Genomic DNA, 22,099 nt, shown 5'->3' on the forward strand with positions numbered 1-22,099 from the left:
TTACAGCACATTCCGGTGTTGTCCTTTCAAGTGTGATTGGTTTTGAATCCAAACAAACAGCTTTGACTTATTCCAACAAAGCTTTGATACTAGCAACGCAGTGAAAACACATAGACAACATCCAAATTTCGATAGAAGTGACGATCAGTTCATCAATATCAGCCCCTATTATTGTCATCTTGAGCAGGAGATGAGTCAGAACGCAAGCATTATGCCTAGATTATGGTGGCGCACTACCTGTTTGACGAAGTTGACTTCGTGAGAGCTCTCACCACCGGCACACCAGACGAAATTCCCGTCAGAGACTGCAGAGCCTCATGCTGACCACGATTCTGCTACGTCCACATCTGAACCTCAAACCATGTTCTTCCGAAGCACATGGAACAATTGGAACCCTCAAGGTCAATGTGGCAGATTCTGCCTGAACGCCGTGTTCGAGTCCAACGTTGTGTCAGGTGCCTTGTGTCTCGCGTCTGCGCCCAGCGGTTTTGTCACCACGTTACAATCTCGGTGTCAGGTGGGACAAATCTCGTTGCGAGGATTCGAGACATAACGCAGAGCGAAGAGCCATCCAATCACCTCACGTCCGTTGCACATTTCTTCCAGCCTGTTTAGCCTGCAGTCGGGTGGCTGCTTACGTCGGGAAAACGGCTGCAGCCGCCCGAAGACTTGACTCTTTGCCACGCGTTTGAGGACGTCGCCAAGTTCAAATTCCCAATCGGCTTTTCCAACCGTCCCTCGACGACATGGAACGTCGTTTATTCTGTCCACTCTCGGCCGAATTCTCTCTGGCCCGCCGAGACAATCTCATCTTGCGATTTAGAAGCCCGTCCTGAACCATCTCGTGCACCAGAGTCGGAGCGAGATCGAGGCAGTATGGACCCCAAGTCTTGTGTCAACATCGATCCTCCGTGCCGAGAGGTCTCATGATGGCACAGCAGAGGCCAGAAGGCAGATTTGCGGCGGCTGAGTAAGATGTCCACTTAAATGTTCACTCCCTTCAGGTGTATCAACTTCCAAATCAGCCTCGGTGATCCGCTTCCACGACAGACTATTGCATTTTCTAGTTTTGTTTTGTTCCTCGTATCGCAAGATCAGCCCTGGTTGGGCTCCTTTGCATCATCCCTTGCGCCGGGAAGTTTCCTCACGTCAACCATCACAGGAGAATTGGTCACCCTGTCTCACCCGGGGAACCAGCGCCACGGAATGGGAACCTTCTCGAGCAGCCCGAAGCGAGAATTCCTCGTCTGTGGTTCAGGGATGGCAAGATTGTCGGGGTTCCACAAGAACATGCGGGGCATGGGCCCCAAAAAAAGAAAGCTCGGTGAATCACGTCGCCTGGCCAAGGAATTGAGGGCATCACGACCGGAATGCCCTCACAAAAGAATTGACAAAAACAACTGCCGCGTCACAGCAGCGCGACCATAGCGAACTCTAGATGCTGCAAGCTGACCGGTCATCTGCACACGTTTAGGCCAGTGAGGTAAGATGGTCAGCTTTGTTGTTTCTTTTCGAATGTGACAATCGGATGATGTCTTCACACCCAGCACGACAGGCGGTTACACATCACTGTTCTGATGGAAACTCACATGCATCGATCGACCCCGACCGGCCCAACCTAATGCACCTATCCACGCGCCCCGGGGACCCAACCGGATCTTGGGCTCTTTCACAAGACAAGGGGTGTAGATCTGGGGAAAAGCAAAGCTAGAGAAAGGGGGCCCTTGACGAAATCAAATTGAATCGAGTAAGCGCTCAGCTCTTCCAATGGGTTCGTCGCGACCGCCTCATCGTACGCGAGACCTTGCATCATGGTGTCTGAGCTCGCAGTTCTAGTTGCTTGTTGGGGCCCTCGGATCTCCTTATAATTGCTTTTTTCTGCAGTGATGGGAGAAACTCTCCTGCGCCGGGGGGCCCGTCTCCTGTCGGCCGGCCGGTTATCTGGGAATGTAACCATTATGTAAACCCGCAACCCGCTACGTATCGACACCGTTCTTTTCTCAACAAGGGAGGGGAAACACTCGGCAGAGCGCCCAATGACGCCTCGCTGCATTAGATTTCCCCTCTCCGGCTCTCTCCCTCCCTTCTTCAATAACACGAGTTCTCACTTTCTTCGAGTCACCTCTTGAACCGGGAACCCAATGTCTCACGTTAGCGTGCGACTGGGCGGGCTGATTCCCAAAAGATTTTGTTTACTCGGATCGACCCCCTACATTTGATCTACCGACGTCTACCAGGTGGGAGGATCTCAGACAATGCGGCGTCTTTATTATTATTCTTTTTTCTTTCGAGAAAATTTTGCAAATCACAAAGGGACCCAAACGCGCACATTGTTCAGTCGACACTGATTTCGTCAGCAGTTGATGCGACCACAGTCGTTAGATCAGACTTGGGGCCTTTGCTAACTGCTCCGGCATACCTTATTACTAAAGTCCCAATCGAAAAGCGCCACATCGTCTGCGTCAGCAGTCATCTTTGACGTAACGTCCTGACTTACGGCGATCCCCAAAATTAACGGAGGTAGACCTCCAACCGGGCATTTCTCAGCTTCATCTTTCCGAAGAGACAAATAAGATCCAATTCCATCGGACGATCATTGTGCATGGGGCTACCAAGGGTGGTCTGGTCCGCCCGCCCGCGGCGGCGGGACATATCCCGGATACCCCCTCCCGGGAGACATGGCTTCGACTCAGCGAAGCCACAGACCAAGGGCAAACACGCCGTGCTTCTTCACCCACCGAAGCCAAGGCGGAGCAAACTACAGGGCTACTGCCACCGGCTGCACTTCCGCATGTCTTGTGTAATTCTTGAACCCCATCCCACACGGCCCTGGCGTCCTAGACCGGGATGGGCCTAGCCGACGTAACTCCCAAAGGCATCCGACCAACAGGGTCAAGCTGACCTACATGATCCTTTTTGCGATCTCCACTGCTATGGGAGACTAGGGTTGGATGTTGTGCTCGGGTGACTTCTACTTCGAGTAGGAAGGGGAGCAAACATGGCCAGGGTATTTGTCCACTTCGAAGAATACAAAAGCCCGGGGCCGCTCACCTGGATCCTGTGGCACATTCACCAGAGCAGTAGCCAGAGCAAAATTTCACCTCACTCCCACATTGGAGAACGCCGGCCAAGTCACATCTTTCCTTCTTATATCAGGTGACTTCCCATCATGAGCGGCTTCCAGAATAACAACTCGTCATCCTCCCTTCCTCCTGTCGAGGAGAAGGATATCGAGATTATCACGACTCACCATGCCAGTGAGGGCATGTTCTCGGAAGAGAAGTATGAACCAACATCAAATGCGCCTCCATCGTCAGACGGCACACAGTCGGATGACGACACCAGCAGCACCATCAGCGAGCCCAAGCAGGCTCCTCTGTCCAAGTTCCAGGCCATCGCCCTCACGGCCACCGCAACCGGCGCATGCTTCTTGAACGTGAGTCGAACCTTCATCCAGCCGACCCCCAAGAGAACAAATCTTCTGACATATTTTGCCAGACCCTCTCTATCCAGGCCGTGGTCATCATCCTTCCAACCATAGGCCGAGACCTCAACATCCCCGAATCTCGCGTTCAATGGATCGTCTCCGCCTACTCACTCACCTTTGGCTGCTTCCTTCTCCTCTGGGGTCGCATTGCAGATATCTACGGCAAACGTCTCATCTTCGTCCTCGGCACTGCTTGGCTTGCCGCTACGACTGTTGCGTGTGCCTTCATTCCCAACGAGATCGCCTTTGACTTCGTCCGCAGCCTGTCAGGTCTCGGAGCCGCCGCAAATGTTCCCACAGCAATCGGCATTTTGGGGACCACATTCCCGCCAGGCAAGGCCAAGACGTATGCCTTCGCAGCCTACGGCGCTGGCGCACCCCTTGGAAGCATTTTCGGCAACATTCTCTCTGGCATCATCGCTGAGTACGCCAACTGGAAGTGGGTGTTTGGTGTTCTGGCGCTTCTTGCTGGTCTCGTCGCCATTGCTGGTGTATTCGTCTTTCCTGCCGAGACGGTTACCTTACACAAGAAGGGCGTGAGCACGAAGAAGTCAGTCGACTGGATCGGTGGTGGTCTCATCACCGTGGGTCTTCTCGCGCTCATGTTGGCATTGACGGAGGGTAACGTCGTCGGCTGGCGTACGCCCTGGATATCGGTACTTCTCGTCATCTCTATCATCATCATCGCTTCTTTCTGGCTCTGGCAACACCACTTGGAGTTCAAGACCAACCGTCCTCCTCTGATGAAGACCTCAATCTTCCAAAGCGTCAGATTCTGCGCAGCCATGGCCATTATGGCTCTGTTCTTCTCATCATTCAACAACTTCCTCACCTACGCGACATACTTCTACCAGCAATACCAGGGTCAATCCATCATCACAACAACTCTCTATTTCCTTCCCACGGGTGTGGCTGGAATTCTCGTTGCATGGGCCGCGGCGCTTCTCATCTCTCGAGTGCCCACCTACTTGCTACTGGTCTGTGGCAGCGCCTCCGTCTCCATTGCTTGCCTGCTGTTTGCGATCCCCATCCCATCTACGACGTCGTACTTCGCCTACGGTCTGCCGGCCATGATTCTGGCAGTCATTGGTTCAGATACAGCCTGGCCATCTCTCACTCTGTTCGTCTCCAAGTCACTTCCTCAAGAAGACCAGGCCCTGGGTGGAGCGCTTGTCAACTCTGTCGGCCAGGTCGGTCGGTCCATCGGTCTAGCTCTTTCGACTGCCGTTCAGACAGCCGTCATGGCAAACTCCAGGGGCACGTCTGTGGAGGATGTGGGGCCGGTTATGGAATGGGATCAACCTTCGTTGGACGGTCTCAGGGCAGCTTCTTGGATGAACTTTGCCCTGGGCATCACCTCCCTTGTCATTGTTTGTGTTTTCTTCAGGAGTTCAGAGATTGTTGGCAAGGCCGATTCACCCGAGCCGAAGAGGGACGAGGAGGCGGCTACGATTACAACGGAAGTCGACGTTGAGAAGAGGTAGATAGACGCCCCTGGTTAGAAAAAAGTTATGCATTTTCTGTTCATCAAATGTCTTTCGCAAGCTTGACCGTGATGATCTTCTAAAGACCCGCAGGGACCAAGACATAGTGTAGCAGACGGTCGCTCCTAGAGCAGATCACATTCCATGACACAAACGAGTCCACATTGCAACCGAAGCGATGAGCGGAATGTCAGACATGCTAGTTTGCATTGCTAGGTCTGCAACGACTGAATCGCAACCAACTCCACCCGAGAGAATACGGGCGTCCGACCAATGCGATGAGATTAAACTCTCCCGAATCGCACCATCACGACGATCTGTCTCTGACAATCGGAGTCATCTGGTAGCGCCGACCTCGTATCCTTGTCCCTTGGCCGTGCGGCGTAGGGCCGTAACGCCATGTTTGCTCCAAGACAACCCTGTTCCGACCTCCTCATTGCGGGCGTGTTGGGAGCAAACAATCGGTGAACAGGGTAGCATTAGTGAAGAAACAACAAAGACTCTGCTTCCGACTACCACCGGTCTTGACCAACATTGATTACACAACAGAAACGGCCCATGTGCAGGGGCCGCTATGTTACCTGCATTTAGCTCGATTCCCGTGTCTGCATGCCACCCCGCACATTCATCTACCATTATCCATGAGATGGTGGGTAGGATTTAGAGGGTGGTAAGTGAAAAAGTCTGTCCTCAGCTGCAGGTGTACACCCCTTGGCTTGCCATCAAAAGTTGTAAGGATCGTGCGGCGGCCAATGTAATAGTCGCCGATGAAGAACACGAATCATCCATAAAAGGTCTGAACGAGATGACCATTAGTGAGGCTTGCATGGGAGATGTTGAGCAAAGCTCCGAGACCGGTAGCCGAAGTCGTCTTTTTGTGTGGTGGAAATATTATGCCAGCCGGGGTAGAACAAGCTGATACTCGCTGCTCGCCTACAGTCAAGCAACCGCATTTTACCACTTTCTGGGAGCTTACTGAAATATTGATTCATCGACAAGTATGATGGACTTGAAGGATATGGTTCTGTGCACCGGTCAGTAAATCGAGCGCGTTTCCTGCGGCAGCCTGCAGCCAGCCGTTCTGTTCGCGCTCAGGAACTATCATGCGCATTCTATGCCGTCCAAGTCCTGATGCTTTGTGGTGTAGACGTCCTGATTTATGAGTGAGGGCAAAATGGAGGCTAGATTTGCAGGTCATTTTCTCAGTGAGTCATATCGTAGGCCACGGAGGTGGACCATACACATTTTCTGGCTTTCAGGGTTCTATGTTCCCACGTGGCTGGGCGTACTTTCGACCCCAGGGGCCCAGATTACCGTGTCATCAGCCGGCATCTTTTGACTTAACCATCTGTTGAAACTACGGTGTTTCAATCAACATGCTGGTTGATAATCTTCTTCAGTTCTTAGAGGCTTCCTGGCCAGCCTTACTTGAACATCTCTTGCTCTTCGCGTAAGGGTTGTAGCAACGTTTTCCCCATCTAGTGGTTGATCGTACCCTTATGACCTCCAGGCAGCTCACATATCTCCAGCCCTCAAGGGAAACTACACGGATTTCCAGGTGTGCAGTAGCTTAATAAGGTTCTGCTGCCTTCCATCACATAAAATTTGTCCATCGTATAATCACTGCACCGTCGTGGGTTTCCACAATGGTGACTGTTGATTTCTCCGATTGGAAACACAAACCCATATATTCCGAGCTTCAGGCGCACCTCCAGGAGAATACTCTCGTCCGAATTGTCATCTTCAATGCTCATTGTCGTCTATCTGCCATCATCGTCTCAAACATCATATAACGATTAACTTCGGCAGACGCAACTGCTTACCACTGCGACATTATTCAACACATTTCCAGCCTATTTTAATGGGTATTTCTGCATCTGCAATCAGAATGCGTCCAACCAAGAGCTGCATCAAGACCAGCTGGTCTTCCGACTACAATCCGTGCAAGAAGCAGGTTCGCTTTACCGAGGATACCATTGATCCTCGCCCATCTGCTCTCTCACACACCCTGGACAATTTTATGTTTGCCCACCCCGAAGATATGGCTGCCTTCGATCACTTTCCAGATGAGCCCGTGGCCATCCAGCGCACACGGCACTTCAGCACACCCACCAGCAGCCCCGTCCAGACCGAGCAGATCAGCACCTGCGCTCCTCTCAAGGGCTGTCTGAAGAAGCCTAAAAACATTGAGCTTCATGCGGAACTATATAAAACCGTACGCTTCAACGAGGCGCTTGCATATGACACCGATGCCATCAAGCATGAGCCTCCCCGACGACAAAGTCAGTCACCACCACCAAGGGACTGCTCTTCTCAGGAGTCCAAACCAAGAACAAAATCGCCGGACAGACCTCTAAAGCGCGCCAACCTGGACGAACAAGAATCCTTGAAAGCAAAAAGGGTCAAATTCGCAGTCGACGACGAGAATAACGACAGCGGAAGCGACACCGAGGAGTTCACCGACGACGAGGAATTCGCCTTCCGCATAGAGGATCTGGTGACCGAATTTCGTATAGACGCGGCTTGGCAGAGAATGAGGGCGCAGGAGCTCCGGGAATGGGACAACTACATGTTCAGAAAGTCGCTCATGGAGAACAAAATGCGGAACACGAAGACATCGATGATAAAGAAACGAAGACCCTCGTTACCGCAGGAATGGAGTGAGGGCGTTGAGCGTGGTGTCAAATCTGGACTTGCTGGGTCTGTGCAGTTGACTTCGGACAGTCTCAAGACCGCAAGAGCGCGTCATCCGCTATTTCGGGTTTAATAGTTGAAAGCGTTCAAAGAACATCTGGGACGGTACATTGAAGGTGACGAGAAGGCGAAGGACAAGGCTTGAAACCCACGGAGTTAAATCAATTATGTACGCGGCAGGTCAGGTGCGCAGAGCAGACAAGATTGGGCCCGAAGGGGTTGGCACCGCTCCAGAACTGCTATTCCATGCTTCCTGGTTGGCAATAGTTCGGCCCAACATAACATCTATAGCAAATCTGGATGTATGGCTCATCGAATCAAATACGAAGAACCTCAAAACAAGATCCAGTGTTCAGTTACGCGTCGAAAATTGTGCCATCTTGCTACATGTCGGTATCTTATGGCTCCATATATACTATGTTAGACTTTAGAATTCCTTCCAATGTGACGAAGGCCATCATTCCTACCGCAACCTCAACCAGTACAGATTGAAACCCATCACACTCACCCCTTCAAGAACCCCATCTCCTCAACAACATCCCAAGCTCTCCTCGCAGCAACATCCAAATCTTCCCTGGTCGCCGGTATCCCCGCCGCCACAATCTGCCACTGCAGCTCCGGCACCAACCTCGTCAACACGTCACAAACACGATACAGCTCCGGCAGCCGCACAGGGAGCCGAGCCTCCAGCGCGTCGTACGCCGCGATGAACTCGTCGTAGCTCTGGTCCCGCCCTTGTGTCATGCTGTGCAGCTTCGAGACGGTCTCGAGGAGGCGGCGCATTATCGCCTCATCAGCGGGGTTCGTGAGAGGTTCCATTAGTTTGGACGGTAACCCGTCTGAAGGAGTGCTTGAGAAGGGTCCTGATGGAGTCAAAGCTCGTCGAGACAGAATGTAGTCAAAAACCGGCCGGCCGGATGTTTATTAAACAGGCGCAACTCCTTCACAAAGTTCCAAAGTGGGTCTGCGAGTTCAACTCTCGCGCAGGATACCCGGAGTACCGTGGGGTGTCAAGTTTCACCGGGATACGTGCCGGAAGTGCTGGTACCTGGAGATGATCATAGCTCCGACGAACCTGACATCATGGAAGAGCTTCCAGCCAGTGAGCTTTCGTCTTAGACATAACGGAGGGCACCATCGCGGGGCATCTTCCCCGCAGAATGAACACTATGACCACGATGTCACGAAATGGCGTCAAGACTCACGAAGACAATTCCCAATGAACGTCGTAGCTCTTGGACAGCGCTCTGGACGCCTTGCATCATTCAGCTATATATGGCCTAAGTCGAGAGGGCCAAGCAGGCGTCTACAGCCAGTCCAACCCTGCCCTGCTTCTGGTATACCACGTCCGAAATAATGTCCCTGTCAAGGTCGGGAAACATGCCAGCAAGCGTTTCGACGACGTTGTTGTGCTCTGCCCGATGAAGGCGCTGAGCTTCTGCAGCCTCGGCACTTGCCTGTCTTGCGGCCGCCTCCTCTGCCGACAGCTGGTGCCGGGAGCTGGGCCGTTGTCCCTCAACTTCCATACTAGGTCTCGGAGACAAGCGCTCGGGGCCACCTGGGGCTCGGGGCGGGTTGCTTGGTCCCGCCGGTGGAGGCGAGGGCTCGTCGGAAAACATGCGACCGATTGTGCTCAGTGGTTTCTGTATTGAGCGGAGAAGGCCACTTATCGGAGCCTGGTCTGTATCTGGGGTGCCCTCGTTCGATGAGGTCGAGCGACGTGGTACTGACGATTCGCCGACGGCAATGTCTAACGATGGCCTTGTTGTGGAAGCCTCGCTTGGTGGAAAGCTAAAGCCAGACTTTTCTGAGAATACAGGTTCTTGCACGGGATGAGGAGAGTCAAGGCGGTGCTTCTCTGCGATGGCCGAAACAGCTGCTTCGACATTCTTCTCAAATTCTTCGTCGGTGATGGTCAACGTTGTCCGGTCCATGTTCTCAATGAACTGGATGGCACCCATCTATGTGGAGTTAGCATGAAATCAAAGTGTGGATCGAACAATCATTGCAATTTACCAATGATGACAGGTAGTACCCTGCCTCGCCGCCGAGCTTCTCCTGGTTCCTGAACCGCAGAATGTACTGTACGTTGGAGACCAAATGCTCGGGGTTGGCTTGAAGGACAACGTAAATTAAGAGAGGCATGAAGGAGTCTGCGGAAGAATCCGATTTGGAATGTTTCAGTAGGCCTTGGATTTGTTAGACGTCGAAACCAGTTAATTGTCAGTACGTGACTCACCAAATATGACCTTGCAGCAGTTCAATACGCAGATGATCTTGTCTCGAGGGGCCCTGTAAGACTTGATTTTGAGAAGTTCTATGAGCGGTTAGCAGCGACCAAAGTTGTCTCGAAGTAACGAGGCCACGAACCTTGCTGGGCGAGTTTCAAGAACCGCCTACCACTCTCGCCAGCAGGAGGAATATCCAGATGCTCTTCTCTCAACCAGGCGTAGATCTGGATCTTTTGCGTCAAAACATCGTCGCGCTCAATATCTTCTTGGTGCTGCCCCCTCCGTCCGGGTCCCATGGGTCGCTCGCCACCTCTCCTCTTTGGCTTCGCGCCGGGGATAGGTTGGGGTGGAGGAATCGCAGGAGAGAAGGTCTGAGTGTAGAGTCTGTTCATGACGAGCTTCTCCATACCCTCGCGCGCATTATCAAACTCGGCGTCAGAGACGTCCCGCCACACCTCACACTGGGCCATCTTGTTGGCGATGAATGCCAAGAAATCACTAATGATCTTGACCTGCTCGTGCACCATCCACTGTCGCTTTCCAAACTCGGACAAGAACGACTTGAGATATCTGGCGACTGGGTCTGCCTTTTTGTTTCGTAGTTGTTCTAAGAAACGGTGGAAATCGAATGGTAGTGCTGGCTCGGGCTCGGGCTCGGGCGGCGGCGGTCGGTGCAGTCCTGGAGACATTTGAGAATCGACACTCATCTGGCGGTCGTCATGCGAACGCGCCGGGGTTGCGGGCGGCCCATCTTTAGGGGGCACCGGCGGCCCTTGATCGTCAGTTGGCCTTTCGCGGGAGAGGATGCTCGAGGGAGAAGCAGTGTGTATCCTAAGGCCCTGCAGCTCCTGCACCTGATGAGAAAGCGACGGCGCCACCAGAGGCTCGAGACTAGACTTGCGAGGAGGGTGCTGAATTCCGGGGCTGCCCAGAGTAGTTCCCAGCATCGGCGACGCAATCTCCAGTCTTGGGCTCATGACTTCCTCCTCTCCAGGACCTCCGCCGTCGCCAGTGAACTGCTCCATGATGCTCTGGATCTCTGAGCGCGAACCCTCTTGCTCATCTTCGCTCGCGTATTGACGCTCGTCGTAGCCCGAGTCGGACCTTGTTGGGGAGGATTCGGAGGATATCCGGCGCTGACCTGCGTTCGAAGGGGTTCGGGAAGGCGGTTGCGAAGTTCGCGGAGTGGGAGGTGTAGGGTCGACGTAGGGTGCCGAGGTCGCTTCTATCGTGAGGAACTGCGTGGAGGTCTCCGCTGGCAGAGGACTCGTAGGCTTCAGGGTAGCGATGGAGGAAGTCATGGTCTCCGCGGTTCCTCCAGGGGCTGGTGCGGAGGCGGTCTGAGCAGATCCTTCCGTCTTGTTCTCGGCATCTGTGATAACAGGAGCTGCTGGCGCGGGAGCTGAAGAATCGTCGCCAAAGTCGATCAAATCGTCGGTGGCCTGCTGCTTGCCGGCTGCTTTCGCAGACATTGTAGCTTTGCCATCATCGTTGTGGTTCTGGAGACTGGCAAGGTCTGTTTCAGCCTTGGACCCCGCGGGCTCGGCGCTCGTCACCGGAACGGTCTTGTCATTTTGCGTGGAGCCAGACAGGCCGGAGGAGTTATCTGTGGGATCCGTAGGAGACATACACCACAGATATTCGGATCGAGTGAGAATTCGGATTTGGAGCTTGAGCTAGGGCGAGCGATCGAGGCTGAGGTTGTTGTTGAAGTCGGCGGCGGATTGTGGGGGGCGAGGCTCGAGCTCAGCAAAGGGCGGAGGCGGGACTGTTGCTGACATGCAGATGCGCAGTCTCCAGGGCCAGGGTAGGTGCAGAGAGGAAGCGTGAGTGATCTTCAGTATGGATACGAGTGATGAGGGTGTCGGAGGGATGGTGCTGCAGACGGCGAAGGGGGTGGAGAGTGTCGGCAGCGGGTGAGTAGGTTGGTTGTTGAGATATCGGATTGGAGTATCACGGGATGGGATCAGCAATGTAGCGGGTTGACCGTGTGACGGCGGAGGAGGCTGCAGCGGTCCTCAGCGATTCTAGACCCCACAATTCGTGGGGGAGTGCGAGAATTGCAGTGCACCACCTGCTGGGTGTCTGCTGAGTGTGCTGCAGCTGCGCCGGAAGCCAGAGTTTTGCCGAATTCCAGGGTCCCACGGCCTGCAGGAGCCGCTGTGACCTCACGACGTCACCTGAGTGGACGGGAACGCCCGGACCACCGCACAGTCTTTTCGGGGAAATCATTCGCCGAGAGGTTGAGCTAAGATCACGTGATGAGACTGGATCCCCGCTTATGTAATTCAACACCCGGATTCCCGTCTCCTCCGCTGCCCTGCATCGGCCGCACGTCGGATCCGATGCGCCGGAGTCGGGGCGTCCAACAGTTCTTCCATCCCGGCGCACGGCTCCCTCTTCCATCATTCCAGTGTCTCAGCTTGACAAGGGGGCTCGACTTCTCAAATACTGCCCTCGACCTCGGCTCATCAACTTGCATCACCGCCCTCGACTCATTCTTGCATCAAAGTCGATGCCCTCAAGGAGAAAATCTGCTCCCATCGCCAAGTACGGCCAAGTCTGCCCCCAAACGCTTGACTAGCTCGTCGGATCAGCACAGGGGGACTGTACCACCCCGATCCTCTCGCAAATCTTTCTTTTTCGGTTTGCTCAGACCGCGGCTCTGGGCCCGTCTTCCCGCTTTTATTTTCCCTCGACCGGAGCCGTTTTCTTTCATCGACGTCTTGTTGCTTTTGGTGTTGAGCCACCGTCCGGTCGGCGGACCTGCAATAAACGCCAGTCTCTCGTCAACTTACTTTTTCCCAGCACGCGGGAACCTGAACTCTGCGCTTCCGGCGCTCCGGCCCATGAGGCTGGGCCCGCGCTCGGTCCTCTGACAAGTGTCAGCGCGGCAAGAGCCTTTCGCCTACTTGTCCTGAAAGGGTGTGAAGCTGAACTTCCCTCAACCTCCGAAGTCCGCTCCTTCATGCCCACCACACCTCACGTCAAACCCAGGATGGTAATTCACTGTCTTGGTTGTCAGGATGAGGCGTGGCGACCGGATTGTCTTGCTCGCTGAGTGGCCCTCACGTCTGGTGCGATCCCTGTTCAGGAGTCTCCTCTGTGAGCGTTTTCCCGTTTCGATCTGGTCATCCCAAGTTTCAGGTTGGAACTTCTAGAACGTATCGTGTTCAACCCAACTATGACGACCCACCACGGGCGTTGTCAGATTCGCAAGCTGCACTTTTATCGACAAGCGCCGTTCGTCCACCAGGGAAGCCTCGTGGGTGATGCCAGCCCTCCATGTCGACTCTCGCTTGCCAAGCGGCAAAGTCACGGTTTCGGTGCCGTGGTTGACAGCTAGATGAGCTGAAGACAAGAGTCATTCGCTACGTGTTTTGTTTCTGGCACGACTGCCGTCCTCTGTTGCCGAACCTCGGCTTGAAGCCCTTCAACTTGAAGAAGCAAACACCATCACCGGCCGGTGACTGTTCAATTGTGGCTGCTGGGATAGTATGATAAGTGATATCACATCTCAATCACATACTGCCTCATGGCCCAACTTAGATGGGCCTCTCGGCTGGGTACGAGGCCATCGGGTGCATGAGGCCAGAATGATAGACTTCGAGACGGTTGCCCTGGTCTTAGCCTTGCAGATCATGGGTCGTTCTGCAAACAATCACTTCGAAACGACGGCCCCGACCCCCAAATCGACAAGACTCGATGGGGCTACCTTATCGGATTTAGGCTACCGAAGAGAAATGACCCCAATATGCCTCGGTTTATTGAGAAGATCCTCCTGTTGCTCGCGTGCCTGGCCCTGGATCTCTGATAAACGATGTGCATCAGGCTACATGCCGGCTGCGGCTGTAGACGTCAGGGGAAACCAGCCGGCTGGGTAAAGCGAGAACGGCTGAACGACATGAGTCTCTGCGCTGCTCCCCGATCCCGATGGCTTGGCCGCCGCATCCCAGGAACCTGCGACCGTGCTTCCCACCCGTAAGAGAACAGATGTTTCCCAAAACGGACAGACTTGCGATTCGGAACCTGCCACCAGTCCACCTTCAGCCTGCGCCTCAGGAGATCTCTGTCGAACCCCAGATGTGTCTTACATGCCAAGGGACGCCTCTTTGCGGGATGTCTCTTGTTGCCTGTGGCGCTTCGAGAGATGCGACTGGCCAGAATTCTGGACGGGGAACGGGGTCGATGCCTTTTGGGACGAAATTGGACGACGGTTGTGTGTGGAAACGTCCCCGAGGTTGACAATACTCACACCACACCATATCGTCATCTCAACACCAAAAGGCTCGGCGGCGTGGTTTGACGTGCAGAAGAACTTTGTATAAGATGGCTGCAAGACCCTTTTGACTCAAACTCATCTCATCAGCACCTGCATTAGTCCAACTCTACCACAAACCCGTCAACGGTCAGCTCGTTCCAATTCATTCACGCCCAGGAGGCAGTCATTCACTCTTTGCGACGCTGTATCTCAAGTCTGCTCTGCGAGCGTTTTCTTTTCTGCCCACAAAGTTCCTCTTGTCACATCCAAAACCTTCCTTTTTACTTCCTTCACCATGAAGTTCGGCAACGTTCTCGCTTTCGCGACCGCCGCAGCTGCCTTCCCCGGCCTCCAACAGCCTTCGTACAATGAAGAGCTCGAGGCCCGCGACCTCGAGGCCCGCCAGCGCGGCCGCGTCGGCAGCACCGCCAAGGAGTTTACGCAGGGCGGCTGCAAGGACGTCATCATGATCTTCGCCCGCGGCTCGACCGAGGTCGGCAACATGGGCACCATCTGTGGCCCGCCGACGGCCAACGCGGTCAAGTCGCAGTTCTCGAGCATGGCGGTCGAGGGCGTCGACTACGCCGCGGGGCTGTCGACCAACTTCCTGCCCGGCGGCGGCGACCCCAAGGGCATCTCGGAGATGAAGCGGCTCATCAACAAGGCGGCGACGGACTGCCCGAACTCGATGCTGGTCGTCGGCGGCTACAGCCAGGGCGCGGCGGTGACGCACCGCGCGGTCGAGAACCTGCCGCAGGCGCAGAAGGACCAGATCGTGGCGGCCTTCATGTTCGGCGACACGCAGAAGCAGCAGGAGGGCGGCGTCATTGCCAACTTCGACCCGGCCAAGACCAAGATCATCTGCAACCCGGGCGACGCCGTCTGCGTGGGCACGCTCAACATCCTGCCTCCCCATCTGGCCTACGGCGCCCGCGCCAACGAGATGGCAGACTTCATCACGCAGAAGCTCACGGCGGCCGGCGCCCAGAGGCGCAAGTAAGGGAATCAATCGCATTTGCATATCCATCCTCGAGATGGAGTAGCGGGGGTTTGATACCCCAGTAAAGCATTTTCAATGTTTCTTGGGACGGCGGCATAACTGTTTTCTTCACATATTTCCATTCTTCTCTTCTCTCTTCACTTCTCTGTACATGGCTGGCATTAAGAGATATCCGTTTCTTCTGTTGCATATTTTGGGAACCAAGACTTTTGTGTGTGACATCAGCATATGGGCCTCCTTGGTAGGGGGAGACTGTTCTGGCGACGGGGCAGCCAGAGAGTTGTGAGCTGACTGGGATGTTTGGGGGAAGGAGTTGGCGGCAACCAAGACAGGCCTCAGACACTCGTTGATCGATGTGCAAATGAATAGAATATTCTCCGAACCTTGTGCTCCATCCGACAGTGTTCTGTAACGGTGACTGATCGAAGGCCTGACATGTCACTGAGTCGAGGAGGGGGTATGCCGGCGGCCCCAGGGCGGAAGAGGCCGAGGTACCTGCACCCAGTGTTGAAGTGAGGTTCTCGATAGTTGCACTGTGCACCCATAGTTGAACACCACTGTCAAGTGTGACAACACAGTCCCCGCACTGTACCTGGGTCATTTTCTACTTCCAGTCAACAAACCCCGTTCCTCCCTTCCTTCAGCTTACACCTCACTAAAGAGATCATCGTCATCGGCGTCCTCTCAACATCCGCTTCCATCACTCCGGCTGAACGCAAACAACAGACGATGGTATCATCCCACCGGACACCGGACCAACTCAACTGGGCTGGAAGCACATGCCGAAGGGCTGAATCCCGAGGGTGTCAATTCGCCAGCGCGCAGTGTCGACTGGCCATGATTCCATGAAAATACCTGCGTGCGCCGTGACGACTCCACCAGCGTGCGACGCAGCCTCAGAGGGTCTTGCCTGCACCACCTTTCGCCCGAACAATTCCTCTCGTATGACGCCCGAAAAAACCCGCGGCCAAATTTCAAGGATATGCTGTCGAGAACACCAGATGGCATCCGTGCTGCCTCGCCCTACCTCGCACCTCGGGATTCCTGGGTTTGCCGCAGTGTGAACCTTAAGATGCAGTCGCTAAGAGATGCCTCGGGGCTTCAGGCAAGGCATGGACGTTGAGGTCCGGACCGTCACGACGCGGAGCCGCCTGGCCCAAAAGACCTGGGTTGAATTCCTGCCCGTCGTTGATCCATCTGCCGTTGCGGAGGTGCAAACGAGACACCGGGACGGTCGATCCCCAGCCCTTCGCGGCTAGAGACGTTTTTGGCAGTGTGTCCGAGGCAGAGGCCAGCGAAACGGATCGCCATCCCTGATTTGTTCCGTCGTGCCGGGTGCCTTCTCGGCGGCAACTCTGTTCGTGGAGGGCAGAAAATCGCTAAGCTTTCGACTTTGTCCAAGTTCATGTGTACCACACGTGGGACAAGATGCGGCTGGCAGCTTTAGCAGACGATAGCGTCGAGTTTGTCGGAAACCTTGGGAACTCTCAATCGACCTCACCAACTTTCCCTCCGCTGATGTCCCCGCCGCCGCCGCCGCCCAGCTTGGCAAACAGGGGTTCATGACCATCATCTGCTGCTTACTCGCTTGCTCACCTGTCACTCACTGTGGCTTTGCTCTCTTCGCCTCTGACATGATTGACAGACGCACCGCAGAAATGTCCTGCAATCGCCTCCAGCAGCCCAACGGCCCCCCGGCCAGCGTTCCCACCACGTGGGGAGATCAGCGCGGGATAACGGTCCCAACGGGGGACGCTGCCCGCTGACGCATGCGCGGACGACTTTCTGAAAGCTGCTGGATCGACATCTTTAGCATCCTGCAGTGTCTAATTTCGCGAGGGTGTCTTTGGCCTTGGCAGCCCACTCCGGGTGAGATGCACCTCATTAATGACGAACTCGATGCCCGCTGTTTTTCCCTGCTCACTGGGTCCGCGTCTCCCCACGATTTCCCACGGCTGGCCTCCATCCTTTTGCTTCTTGCTTCCGTCAAAGCATCAGCTGTTCGCGGGGAGGCGACAGAATGGCTATTCTTCGCATTGTCCAACTCAGTCCTCTGCACGTCCGACGACGTTAAAGCATCGCCATCAGGAGACCAACCTTCGAGAGACGAACAATCAAAGCGCGCGCGCCCGACCGAGTCTGATGCAGCCCTACGAACCGCAGCACCTGAACGAACCCATGCGGTCGACCCGGCTGGCGTCTTTTAATGTTTGAGGCACGATCGAATCTGCAACAAAGGCATCTTGCATCTGTCACTCGTTTTTTGATGAATTGAGACCGCAACCATGAGCGAGAAACCGGGCACCGAAACGCCACCGCCGGGCGAGCCGCCGCACGGCGCCGACAGTAACTCAACAGAGAAATCACAGCAGACCATCACATCCCCCGGGCGCGACGCCCTCACCTGGTGCAAGAGCATCTTTTTCGAAGTCGTCCTCGGTCGCAAGACGTTACCGCCATCAAAGAATGGGCGCCATATCCCACTGCAACTGGACCAAGATGCGCCGCTTACGGACGAGCGACGAGGCGGTCATCCCTACGTATCCAATGCCATCCGAACGTCCCGATACACCGTTTACGACTTCATCCCCAAGCAATTGTTCTTCCAGTTCTCCCGCATCGGCAACTTTTACTTCCTCTGCGTCGGTGTACCGCAGACCGTACCAGGACTCTCTACGACCGGAAACTTCACAACTATCCTCCCGCTGTTATTCTTCGTCCTGGTTACTGTGGCGAAGGAAGGATATGACGATTTCAAACGACATCGGCTTGACAAGGTCGAAAATGCGTGCACCGCCAAAGTGCTCAAACACTCGAACCAGCACCACCACGCCAGCGCTGCCACCTGGTTTTCACGACTGAAGGGCAAGTTGCGGAAGAAAGACAGCGATGAGACATACGAAGAACAAGATGAACCTTGGGTTCGGACGAAATGGGCCGATATCGAGGTTGGAGACGTAATCAAGCTGGCGCGCGACGACCCCGTTCCGGCGGATATCGTGCTGCTGCATGCAGATGGAGAGAATGGTCTGGCTTACATCGAGACAATGGCTCTCGACGGCGAAACGAACCTGAAGAGCAAACAAGTTTCAACTGCGATTACTGGCTGCGATACTGTCGAGGGAATCACCACTTGCGACGCAGAATTCGTTGTCGAAGACCCTAACCCGGACCTTTACAAGTTCGATGGAAAGGTTTCCGTCAACGGGAAGTCGCTGCCACTCACGTCGGCCGAAGTTATCTACCGTGGCAGCATTCTGCGCAATACTAGTTGCGCGATCGGCATCGTGATCAACACTGGGGAGGAATGTAAGATCCGCATGAACGCGAACCAGCATCCCAAGGCGAAGAAGCCGGCCCTCGAGACCGTGGCCAATAAGATCGTCGTCACCTTGGCCATATACGTTGTCGTCCTTTCGATCGGGTGTTCTATGGGTTACATCATGTGGCAGAGGTCCCAAGAGCGGAGGACGTGGTATCTTCAAGATGCGGAAGTTAAGCTTCACGAGATTATCATCGGCTACATCATCCAGTTCAATAACGTCATTCCGCTGGCCTTGTACGTCAGTCTTGAGATTGTCAAAGTCGGCCAGCTACTCATGCTCAATTCCGACATTGACATGTACCACGCCGAAACGGACACGCCAGCACGATGCAACACAAACACCATCCTCGAGAACCTGGGTCAAGTGGGGTATATCTTCACCGACAAGACTGGCACGCTCACTGAAAATGTGATGAAGTTCCGAAAGTTGAGCATCGCGGGCACAGCTTGGCTGCATCAGCCTGACGTCGACTTGGAGTGCGAGAATAGCTCTGTCGATACCCTCTCCGAAGTCAAGAATGGGCCTCGTATTTCGACGCAGTACATCAGACCCGAGGCAATCTCGGACGACTACCTCCAGTCCCCAACGTCCTTTGGCAGGCCTTCGATGGCCCAGTCCCGAGCACCGTCGACAAGGAGATCTTCCTCACAATGGCGATCCACAGGCCGCCCCGACCATGTTCAGCCAGACGTAACGACGAAGGACCTATTGGAATTCATTACCTTGAGGCCGCACTCATTGTTTGCCAGAAGAGCAAAAGATTACATCCTCGCCATGGCCTTGTGCCACACTTGCCTTCCAGAGATAAGAGATGGCGAAGTGGAGTATCAGTCTTCATCCCCCGACGAGTTGGCCATCGTCCGGGCTGCTCAAGAGCTTGGGTACACCGTGGTCTCTCGATCCTCCACCAGCGTCACCCTCCGCCTCGCGTCAGAAGCCGACAAGGACCTCACCTTCGACATCTTGGACGTCATCGAGTTCAGCAGCCATCGCAAGCGGATGTCCGTTGTCGTGCGATATCCTGATGGAAGAATCTGTATCATTTGCAAAGGCGCCGATTCCGTCATCCTGCCGAGGCTGAAGATGGCCAACATAGCGATGCAAAAGGCTCAGGATGTGAGAAAGAGCGCAGATCTCGAGCGCGAGCTCCTCCGGAAGAGCGAGCAACACGAGCCAAGGACAAGCATCGGCGGGCGGGCTAGCATGACACTACGCCGAAGCCTTGGTCTGCAGCGCCCTGGGCCCGGTCCAAGTTCAAGACCGACAATGGATCGGAGCGTATCATTCGAGGCCAGCAAGCTTCGCAAATCCGGTGATCTCCTGCGACCTTCGATCAACGTCCGAACAGCGTCCTTTGAAGCATCCCCTACAGCGCCGACCTTTTCCCACCAGACGCCTGAGAAATTCGCCTTCCTTGACGATCCTTCCATTGCGGACGACTCTAGCATCTTCACGAGATGCTTCAAGCATTTGGACGACTTCGCCACCGAGGGACTTCGCACCCTGCTTTTCGCTCAAAAGTTCATCTCGGACCAGGACTACCGCGCTTGGAAGCAGTCCTTTGACGCCGCTGCCACCAGTCTGACTGATCGGCAAGAAAAGATCGAGGCAGCGGCAGAGACCATTGAGCAGTCCTTCAACCTTGTCGGCGCTTCCGCCATCGAAGACAAGCTTCAAGAAGGTGTCCCGGAGACAATCGACAAGCTTCGGCGCGCCAACGTCAAGATCTGGATGTTGACGGGCGACAAGCGGGAGACAGCCATAAATATTGCGCATTCCACCCGCATATGTCAGCCAGTTTCCGACCTGTACACACTTGACGTCACAAAGGGAGATCTCTCGGGTCAAATGATTGCGTTGTCAGAAGATCTGTACTCGGGCTCGGTCCACAGCGTCGTGGTCATTGACGGACAGACACTTGCCGCCGTGGAAAAGTCGCCCGAGCTGACGGCGCAGTTTTACTCGGTCGTCCCACTCGTTGACTCCGTCATCTGCTGCCGAGCGTCTCCAGCACAGAAGGCCCTCATGGTCAAGACTGTACGATCGCAGCTTCGTAAGAAGAAGGGCGGCCGTATGGGCTATGGCCTGACGCTTGCTATCGGGGACGGTGCGAACGACTTGGCCATGATTTCTGCCAGTCACGTTGGCGTCGGCATCTCAGGCAAGGAAGGTTTGCAGGCGGCGCGTGTAGCTGACTATGCTATCGCCCAGTTCCGCTTCCTACAGCGACTGCTCTTGGTTCATGGCCGTTGGAACTACGTCCGCACTGCCAAGTTTATTCTTTGCACCTTCTGGAAGGAGATGTTTTTCTATCTGCCGACTGCTTTGTATCAGCGCTACAATGGGTACACCGGTACTTCGTTGTATGAGATGGCCAGCTTGACTGTCTTCAATACCCTGTTCACCAGTCTGTGTGTCATCTGCATGGGCATCTGGGAGCAAGATCTCAGTGCCGATACACTTCTCGCCGTCCCGGAACTGTACGTGTACGGCCAGCGAAACATGGGATTAAACCTCGCCAAGTACACCGGATGGATGTTCTCAGCAGCCTGCCAGGGTGTCTTGGCCTACTGGGGTGTATGGGCTGGGTACGTGTGGTTCGCGCACTCAAGCGACCAGGGCCTTTTCGCCGTTGGTGATTTGGCATTCACTCTGGGAGTCGTGTGGATCAACTACAAGTGCTTGTGAGTATTGCTTTTTCCTATTAGACGACCCACGGCTAACATCTCTGCAGCATCCTCGAAACACACCACAAGACCGCCATCGTGATGGGATCCTTCTTCATCACCTTCTCCGGCTGGTGGGCATGGAACGCTTTCCTATCAGGCATCTACACCCCATCACCATCACCATATGCCGTCCGCGATGGCTTCTCCAAGATCTTCGGCGCCGACGCCGTATGGTGGTTGACCCTAATCATAATGACTCTGCTCTTCATCCTGATGGAAACAATATTCCGCACCTTGCAGCGGTGTCTCATCCTTGCCGGTCTATGGAGATGGCCATGGGTCCGCAAGGAAGACGATGGTTGCGCTGATGAGTGGCGCTTGGAGCTGTGGCAGGAACTGGAGAGGGATCCTGCTGTCAAGGAGAGATTGAGAAAGCTGGCTCGGGATGAGCCTGAAGATGAGGAGGAGGAAGTCGATGTCGCTGTTCTAGAGGGGGCGGTTTAAGTCATTCCTTTGCGCAAGATACCCATCGTTCCATAGAAAATACGTGTTTTGTTTTGTGTTCAATGTCTTTGTCCTGTCCTAACTCCTTGTGTTGCTGCCTCTATTGAACATTCTCCCAGCTCTGCCAACCTTGAATTCTCCCCTTTAGACCACTTCGGACATCCATCAGTCTGATTGACTCGCTTTAAGGAACGTCGGGAGTGTGTTACTTCATTTGCTCTTCAATCTATCTAGCCTCAAGCCAACGGAATCTAGGGGCTTCAATGAGGCGGCCTGTTGATCAGACGGCCGATCACGAGCCTCAGCAGTAACGCAGCCCACCTAATGGAGACCTTCTTATCAAGGCTTTCCTTAGTTTGCGAGAAGTTTTGCGAGAATTCTGCAAGGGTGTATCATGTAAAACGCCAAAGTACTTGATAAGAAATCGTCCTATTCTCCGAAAT

General features: G+C 54.5%; 6 protein-coding genes across 6 annotated transcripts; 4 read left to right on the top strand and 2 right to left on the bottom strand.

Annotated features, from left to right (window-relative positions):
- Nucleotides 1–3,169: 3,169 nt before the first annotated feature.
- Nucleotides 3,170–4,971, top strand: CGGC5_v016668 (Drug resistance protein; the record flags this gene model as incomplete). The annotated part of the gene is made up of 2 exons (XM_032037261.1): nt 3,170–3,436; nt 3,499–4,971. 2 exons carry the CDS (start codon nt 3,170–3,172, stop codon nt 4,969–4,971), a joined length of 1,740 nt encoding a protein of 579 aa, XP_031883857.1.
- Nucleotides 4,972–6,859: 1,888 nt separating this feature from the next.
- On the top strand, nt 6,860–7,738 carry CGGC5_v016669 (uncharacterized protein; the record flags this gene model as incomplete). Its single annotated transcript, XM_032037262.1, has 1 exon — nt 6,860–7,738. One exon carries the CDS (start codon nt 6,860–6,862, stop codon nt 7,736–7,738), a length of 879 nt encoding a protein of 292 aa, XP_031883778.1.
- A 431-nt stretch (nt 7,739–8,169) lies between these two features.
- On the bottom strand, nt 8,170–8,484 carry CGGC5_v016670 (uncharacterized protein; the record flags this gene model as incomplete). The annotated part of the gene is made up of 1 exon (XM_032037264.2): nt 8,170–8,484. The coding sequence occupies one exon, from the start codon at nt 8,482–8,484 to the stop codon at nt 8,170–8,172; it is 315 nt and encodes a 104-aa protein (XP_031884012.2).
- A 461-nt stretch (nt 8,485–8,945) lies between these two features.
- On the bottom strand, nt 8,946–11,524 carry vps901 (Vacuolar protein sorting-associated protein 9a; the record flags this gene model as incomplete). Its single annotated transcript, XM_032037265.1, has 4 exons — nt 8,946–9,626; nt 9,682–9,854; nt 9,905–9,982; nt 10,036–11,524. 4 exons carry the CDS (start codon nt 11,522–11,524, stop codon nt 8,946–8,948), a joined length of 2,421 nt encoding a protein of 806 aa, XP_031884011.1.
- Nucleotides 11,525–14,452: 2,928 nt separating this feature from the next.
- On the top strand, nt 14,453–15,157 carry CGGC5_v016672 (putative cutinase 1; the record flags this gene model as incomplete). Its single annotated transcript, XM_032037266.1, has 1 exon — nt 14,453–15,157. One exon carries the CDS (start codon nt 14,453–14,455, stop codon nt 15,155–15,157), a length of 705 nt encoding a protein of 234 aa, XP_031884010.1.
- Nucleotides 15,158–17,442: 2,285 nt separating this feature from the next.
- Nucleotides 17,443–21,656, top strand: DNF3-0 (putative phospholipid-transporting ATPase DNF3; the record flags this gene model as incomplete). Its single annotated transcript, XM_032037267.1, has 2 exons — nt 17,443–21,167; nt 21,218–21,656. The coding sequence occupies 2 exons, from the start codon at nt 17,443–17,445 to the stop codon at nt 21,654–21,656; spliced, it is 4,164 nt and encodes a 1,387-aa protein (XP_031884009.1).
- Between the last annotated feature and the right edge of the window lie 443 nt (nt 21,657–22,099).

This window comes from Colletotrichum fructicola (assembly GCF_000319635.2).
Source record: "Colletotrichum fructicola Nara gc5 chromosome Unknown KSG_Nara_v1_contig11, whole genome shotgun sequence".
NCBI lineage: Eukaryota > Fungi > Ascomycota > Sordariomycetes > Glomerellales > Glomerellaceae > Colletotrichum > Colletotrichum fructicola.